Below are 8350 nucleotides of genomic sequence, written 5' to 3' on the forward strand. Positions count from 1 at the left end.
TGTGCGTGCTTGGCGTAGTCGCAAAGAAGGGTCCCGCTTAAAAAGTTGGACGATCACTTTATCCTCCTTTTTTGGCGTCACTCGCTTCAAGCCGCGCTCGGAAAAGTTATCAAAAATGTTGTGCACTTTATACTGCTGATTCCACATAACAACAAACTTTTTTAATTTTTTAATTACTTTTGCAGCCGCAGCATAAGATAATTTCGGCCCTTTCAAAAGCGTGCATAAAAATACCGCCTCGAAACGCTTCTTACTTCTCACTCAGTTTTGTTTGGTTGCATTTACGGGAAAGTCTCGACCGCCAGTAACCTGAGTTAGCACTGGCTTCATAGCCCTTGAGTGGGACTATTACGCAGCAAAAAGCAGAACGAAATATGTATATCTTGAAGTTACAAAAAAAAAAAAAAACGGTTATTTTCTTATGACAGACTGTAACTAACGTATTTAAATAAATCAGCTTTTTCCACTCCCATTAGTCGTATTCCAATAGTCAATGAATCGAATAAAATTTTTGCACGCAAATGAAATAACAACGATGTGATCCTGATTGAGATCTGGTTCAATTATAATCCGTTCTGTTTGCTTTCTTTTTAGTGATTAGTTCGGCAGCATAGCCTTTTGTAATTGGTGCCCCCGACAAGGACAAATGAAAATGCTTTGATTTCAGTGATATACTTTATGTTGAATAAAGTTGCAGAAAATTTTAATGCTTCGATATTACGCATTAGCTATTACGGCACATTTTAAAATTTGAATTCATTACTTCTTAAAAAACTATATTACTCCGATTTTCAGTTGATATATTGTTCTATTTAAAATGTGTATTATTTGCAGGTTCTTCAACTGAGAAACGTTTCATCTTAAATGACGCCATCAAATGTTGTGAAGGATACATTCAAACATAATTATTTGAAGGATTGAGCCCGGTCTATATTTCCCGTGAAAAGATAAAAATTGACAAAGTAAAATGTGCTCAGCTTTATGAAAAACGTAAAATCAGTGCCTTAATGACAAGTTATTAATACCTACCATATTATATTATAGAGATTTATATGCTCAGTGACTTATATTGCTCCTGATCCCAATGCCTTGGGCGTAAGACCCTCGCTTTTCAAAATAGCTGTCATGTCAAACTGCAGCAACACAATCAAGTAAGAGGTAGCAGCGCTCACCGTCTGAAATATTTTTTCCATTACATTCACCAATACTCGCATAATAGGCTTTTTAATTTTCAAGGAGTTGCTCACGGAAAAAATGAACGTATAATCCAATACGAAGAGACCTATGCCGTTGAACTGAAAGTAGCCTTCCCAGTGCAAAAACTGTAACGTAAATGCCTTCATTTTGTTATAATAAATATCATTTCCCAGCATGAACGTTGGCTTCTTCTGCATAATCTCGTGTACAATCATAGCCGATTGCTTTGAGTGAGCATATGTTTGGCAGCATAAACGTAGCACCAAATAGCCCACCATCATAGTCGTGAAACTCCATATCACATAAAGATAAATAACGTAATCCATGAGTTCGTTTTTTCCACCCACAATAAACATGACTTTAGTTTCTAAGAAGATCCCAAATATGGTAATAACAAAACAAGCGGCCATGTATGGTACGCATTGTGGTCCGAATTCGGAGTTCACTAAAACACTTAGTGAAAGAATCTTATCATGTAATTTAAAAAGGCGAGGCAAATTAGTTTCTGATGTTTTTCTGTGGTTTAAAGAAATCGAAACATTAGCAAGTTTATTTAATACAACAAGAAAGTAAATTGATATAAACACACCTCCATACTCGTATGTACTTATATATGCTTACCCATCATTTAGCCGTGGCTCGTCGTATGCGCCAGAATTATACATATCATCGCCAGAGTCTTCTTCGGCAGAATCGCTGCCATAATTGTTGCTTGAATTGACTGATTTTTCGCCCGTCTGTATTTCCTTCTTAGTTTTGCTTTTTGCCAGATTACTTATAACCGCAGGGCCTCTGTGGTTATATTTTCGATACTCATTTTCAATATCCAGAACTGATAAAGGTGAATTCTTTCTATCACTTTCCTGATTGATTTTATTGAATAGAATATTTAGTATACGAAAACGTTCCGAAATTACAGAAACATATGATATGAAAATACCCTGCACTGTACTCGCAGCAACATATGGAAATGTTATGACCATATTTAATATTAAACAATATGGGCCGTAGTACCTTAAATTGGAAGATATATTTTGAAGATACTACAGATACTTCTATAACAATATTTATTGGATTTCCTACTTGAAAACCTTGTTTACATCGTAAAATATTGCGAATCCAAATGCTGTCAAAACGAAGATCCATGTTATATAGAATAAGCGTTTCTTTTGAGGTACAATCAACTTGTTGCTAGTATCAGCCACCTTGATACAAGCCACGTTTAGCTCATCAATTTCTTGTAGCCTTTTTCCAAATTCGACATAGAACGCTTTTCGACGCAGTAGCGTTAGCAAATAAATGGTTAAGTAAAGGAAGCATCCGACATGCATGAAAAGTATGCTGCTAAGATGGCAGATACTGTTACAATCGGTCAATTGGTAGGCGTTGATACCTCGAAAGTTTACGTAGTAATAGCAAAAAATATATAATAGTGGCATAATGACTACGAGGCTATAGTCCACAGCGACATTTGAATCGAGTTCATTGCTGTTGAAGGGTACCAATCCGAATATCTATCACAGAAAGGAGTAAAAAGGAAATATATATATTGTAAGTAAGCGTAAGCATACGAGGCTTTTATGTTTTCAAGTTTAATTTGACTAATGATGATTGAGAATTACCCAAGAAAGTAATACAGTTTGTCAAGAAAGTATTTTGATATCTACTAATCTAATTCAGACATAATACTTAGGAAAATTTGTATTTCGGCATAGTTTTCTTTGAATCTTTGGTTTTATTTGGCTGATATAAATAATTTATAAGCCAATAGTAGAAAATAAAGTTATTCCGTTGAAAAATAACACAAAAATAAAAAGCAAAAGCAATATACACTTCATAAACAGCTGTCATGAAAGTATTTTTACATTTGCAGTTAATAGCTTTAATATGACTACCTCGATCATCTATAACATCTTGTAGTCTACTTCTCATAACATAACTCAATTTTTGAACATCATAGTCCAGGAGTATTTTGTGGCATTCCTCGAAAATAATGTTTTTGAGCTCTCGCTTTTTGGCTGAGCTTGGTACGTTATAGCGAAAGATAACAGCTTTTAATCAACAAGTCACTCTTACGATCGCTTTATGATGGCTAACGCGTGTGTAACAACTCAGTGAGGTAACTGTATATCAAATCACCTTTTTTTACACGGTGGATACCTTCCTTAGAAAAGCGTAAAAACAAATTGTTTAAAAAAATAAATGCGAGATAAGTTCCACCACTTTAACAAGATGAAGAAACTTTAAATATTTTCCCGAAAATCGCGCAAAAGAAGCAACAATAAAATCCGTATTACATAAGTATTTATAAAACAAAAACAATTCCTTTTTATCACAAAAAAAAATTAAAATTATATATATATATATATATAATTGGCGCGTACACCCGTTTTGGGTGTTTGGCTGAGCTCCTCCTCTTATTTGTGGTGTGCGTCTTGATGTTGTTCCACAAATGGAGGGACCTACAGTTTCAAGCCGACTCCGAACGGCAAATATTTTTTGAGGAGTTTTTTCATGGCAGAAATACACTCGGAGGTTTGCCATTGCCTGCCGAGGGGCGACCGCTATTAGAAAATTGTTTTTCTTAATTTTGGTGTTTCACCGAGATTCGAACCTACGTTCTCTCGGTGAATTCCGAATGGTAATCACGCACCAACCCATTCGGCTACGGCCGCCATAAAATTATAGCGTAAAAAAATAATGCACAGATATTTTCATATAAGATATTGGGTTGTCTTAAAAGTTTTCGGAAAAATAGGATTAACGCACTTCTATTTTTTGAATGGACTTTAATAAACCAATACGTCTCATTGGGATCGATGTTAATATTTCCGATAGAATTATTATTTGATCAGAGCAAAGATAGACTTCTTGAGACAGAAAAGAGGACAGAGACCGGAACAAACGATATTATGCGCTGTGAGGTTGGATTGAATGCTTCTAGTAAAGCCGTATCAGTTCCAGTATGCATGTATAGAGTGTTCTTTTAGCTGCATGAAAACTGTCGATATCCAGCTGCGCATGCAAAACTGTGCTGGCATTTCCGTTCAGTAAGGCTTGAAAAGTCGTTATGAATCAGTTAACGCCAGAACAACGTTTCCACATTGTGGAAATTTACTTTGAAAAAAAAAAACAAAAAAGCCAATGCTGGCTGAATTTTTGTTCCCATAAAATGTGCGTTCGACATTCGATTTATTGCAATATTCAAGCCACATTAACACCATGCATCTAGATTTATGCCAGATATCATATTCCAAATATAAATGCCATGAAATTATCTACCAGACGATAGTAAAAAAAATCATTCCAATAATATTTCTGTTTCGTATTAACATTTTAAATTTTAAAGCTTTTAAATAACGGCCGATACAAATGTGATTTGCAGTTTTCATAACCGAAGAGGGCTCCTTTCTCTTTGGCATATTCGCTGCCTTTCAATTTTAATAATGGTTTACGGTAGGTATCAGAATCATTCGTTTCCCGGACTCTTTCGTATTTTAATACATCAACAAAAATCATTCGACTTAGCAATGTCTCGATATATTCTGGTTCCGAATTTATACAAGTAAATAACATGAATTGCATAGGATATTCGAACAGAGAATAATCTTTTGACAATTTATTACCACACTTTTAAGACTATCAAACATGTTTTGACAAAAAAGTCACAAAACATCACAACATAACAATAACAAACAAATGCTAAGACATATAATTTGCAATAATTACTTGAATATTTTTAATTTACCAATGAAAATGTTTGCAGCAATAAATTCATTTTCTGGTTTGTTTTGGCGCCTTGTGACCACTCAATTATACATTCAGTAATACACTGGTGATCCAACTCCCTTCTTTTCTAATACACAAGTATTGCCCCGGTTACGACAATTTAACCCTTCGAAATATGCTTGATAAATCTACCAACAGTTGTGCCGTACGTGTAGTAGCACAAAATATTAATACACTTACCGAACAATGTGTCTATCAGACTTAAAAAATATACGATAATATCTTTCATTTAAACTGTTGGTCAACAGGACCTCAATTAGTTTAATAAGAATATACACAGCAAGAAATTGGGTAAAATGAGTGCGATACTAAATAAATTGAATGTTTGGTCTATTTACACATGTCTAATATTATATTTACAAGTACATAGGTATATGCATGTGCGGCCGCCGTAGCCGAATGGGTTGGTGCGTGACTACCATTCGGAATTCAGAGAGAACGTAGGTTCGAATCTCGGTGAAACACCAAAATGAAGAAAAAGATTTTTCTAATAGCGGTCACCCCTCGGCAGCCAATGGCAAATAATAAAAAATATCTGCCGCTCGGAGTCGGGTTGACATTGTAGGTAGTTAAGACGCACGCCACAAATAGGAGGATGAGCTCAGCCAAACAACCAAATATATGTGTATATATATATATGCATGTATGACACTTATAAACCGTTCATTCGATGAAATTTCCGCTTAAGCTTAGTTTGAAAATTTCACAACAGTTATACTAGCACTGAAAAACTATTTCTTGCTGCTATTGCAATTGAGTGCCATTTCAGAGATTCTTCTTGTGATAATTTATAATTTTGAGCAAATTTGTTCACATTATCACTTTTTCGTTTATTTTTTAAGAGCTGATTTTGTTTATGAACTGCCTGTATGGTGTTCACAGTTTTTCTCTCAATCGAGATGGATTTCGCTTTTGAGCTTTTGTAAGAAAACGAAAACTTATCAATTGTGCTCTCGATTGTGGCCGCGGAGAATTTCGCGACCATGTAAGAATAGAATTCAAATCTCACTCTGCAAGTGGCATCTGTGCACAGTTCTTTTAAGAAGATTATTAATTTTTCAGGTACTCCTTTACGGACGAGGGCTCTTCACATCGCATGATGGTTGAAAGTGTCAACCGCCTTTTCAAAGTCAACGAAACACATGTATAGTGGTGTGCGCCGCACAACAGACTGCTCTATGATGTTAATATGGTCGACGCAAGAGCGCCGCAGTCGAAATTCGGTTTGTTCTTCCCTTAGGCTACACAGCAAGGCGTCTTTTGTTGATTATATGAGCTATGATTTTATTCACCATAGTTAACAACGCCTCGCAAATTTTTGCACTCAAATAAATGTCTTTTTTTCGGTGAAAGCGTGCCTTCCTTTAATTCATTGGGTATCTTTTCTGAGTTCCAACATTCTCTGGCGGGGGAGTAGACATCGTGCACTCTCCTTCGGATTAGCCTTGAGATGTTCTGGATTGATATTATCTGGTCCTTCTAAGCTTTTAGTGCGCTAATAGCTTTTACAATTTCGCTAAGATTAGGGCATGTGGTTGGCATATCGTGTTTAACTAAGTGGCGCGCCCATTCGCATGACTTATAGAGTGTTAGTTTTGTTCGTCGAGAGAGGACTTTATTACTCAGTTGCCTACTTAGTCCAAAGTAACACTTGTTGGCAAAAGAGATTTTATGTTAGATTTCCAGGCTGACATTGTTATATGTGTTAATGCTGGTTCCTAAATATACGAAGTCTTGTAAGACCTCGAAATCATAACTGTCAACAGTGACGTGGGTGCCGACATGCGAGTGCGCCGACTGTTTGTTTGAAGACAGGAGGTACTTCGTTTTGTCCTCGTGCACCACCAGACCCATTCGCTTTGCCTCTTTATCCAGTTTGGAAAAGGCAGAACTAACAGCGCGGCTGTTAAGGCAGATGATGTCAATATCATCGTTCAACATATCAATTGTACGCTCTTATAAAAAAGTGTGCCTGAGAGATTAAGTTATGCGTCTCGTACGATCCTTTCCAACATCAGATTAAAGAAGTCACACGACAGCGAGTCCACCTGTTTGGAAGCTCGTTTGGTATCAAACCGCTCGGTATTGAGCAACGTCATCTTACATAGCCGTATTAATTTTGCGGGGATACCAAATTCAGACATCGAAAGCAGCTTTGAAGTCGACGAAAAAGATGGTGTGTGTCGATTCTCCTTTCATGGGTATTTTCCAGGACTTGGCGTATTGTGAATATTTGGTCGATGGTGGACTCTCCAGTTCTAAAACCATACTGATAAGGTCCAATCAGTTGGTTGATGGTAGGTTTCAGCCTTTCACACAACACGCTCGCTAAAACCTTATAGGCAATATTTAGAAGACTAATCCCGCCGTTTTGGCGGCCGCCGTAGCCGAATGGGTTGGTGCGTGATTACCATTCGGAATTCACCGAGAGGTCGTTAGTTCGAATCTCGGTGAAGGCAAAATTAATAAAAACATTTTTCTAATAGCGGTCGCCCCTCGGCAGGCAATGGCAAACCTCCGAGTGTATTTCTGCCATGAAAAAGCTCCTCATAAAAATATCTGCCGTTCGGAGTCGGCTTGAAACTGTAGGTCCCTCCATTTGTGGAACAACATCAAGACGCACACCACAAATAGGAGGAGGAGCTCGGCCAAACACCTAACAGAAGTGTACGCGCCAATTATTTATTTTTTTTTTTTAATCCCGCCGTTTTATGGGTTGAGCAGAGCACACTTAAACTCCAACCATATAAATCCCCACAAATAAAAGTTCAAAGATGTGATATCACACGATCTTGAAGGCCAATCCACTGGTCCGAAACGAGAGAAAAATTGCTCACCGAAGTGACGGCGCAGTAAATCCATTATTTCACGGGCTATATGGCAAGTAGCGCCGTCTTGTTCTGCAGATCACGTGCTTCAATTTCCGGTTTCAAAAAGTCGTTTATCATGGCGCTATAGCGTTCGCCATTCACGGTTACATTGTCGCCAGACTCGTCTTTGAAGAAATATGGGCCGATTATTCCTCCAGCCAAACAGTTATTTTCAATGGATTTATTGGCTGTTCTTGAATGGCTTTGGACTGCTCTTCAGCCCAAATACGGCAATTTTGCTCATTGAGGTAGCCATTTAGCCAATACTTTTCACAGTGCGTCGATATTCGTAATACAATCGTACGATTTGTAAACGTTGTTGAGATTAAGTCTTTCCATAATGAAATGCCAATGAATACTGAACGAAATTATGTATTTAGATTCACAGTAGTCACGGGTGATGTGTCAAAAAGAACCCTATTGGAAAAAATGCCTCCAATCCGATCACCATTTATATGCTTGTGACGTACACATACTATACGGACATACTTACC

The 8350-nt window shown here is 37.1% G+C and overlaps 1 protein-coding gene across 1 annotated transcript; it reads right to left on the minus strand.

Moving 5' to 3' along the window:
• Positions 1 to 723: 723 nt before the first annotated feature.
• Positions 724 to 5115, minus strand: LOC128865448 (gustatory and pheromone receptor 33a). The gene is made up of 4 exons (XM_054105842.1): positions 4946 to 5115; positions 2281 to 2711; positions 1819 to 2211; positions 724 to 1713 (listed from the first exon to the last, which is right to left on the minus strand). The coding sequence occupies exons 1-4, from the start codon at positions 4973 to 4975 to the stop codon at positions 1065 to 1067; spliced, it is 1503 nt and encodes a 500-aa protein (XP_053961817.1). The 5' UTR covers positions 4976 to 5115; the 3' UTR covers positions 724 to 1064.
• Positions 5116 to 8350: the final 3235 nt, after the last annotated feature.

The sequence above is a fragment of the Anastrepha ludens genome, chromosome 5 (assembly GCF_028408465.1).
Source record: "Anastrepha ludens isolate Willacy chromosome 5, idAnaLude1.1, whole genome shotgun sequence".
Taxonomy (NCBI): domain Eukaryota; kingdom Metazoa; phylum Arthropoda; class Insecta; order Diptera; family Tephritidae; genus Anastrepha; species Anastrepha ludens.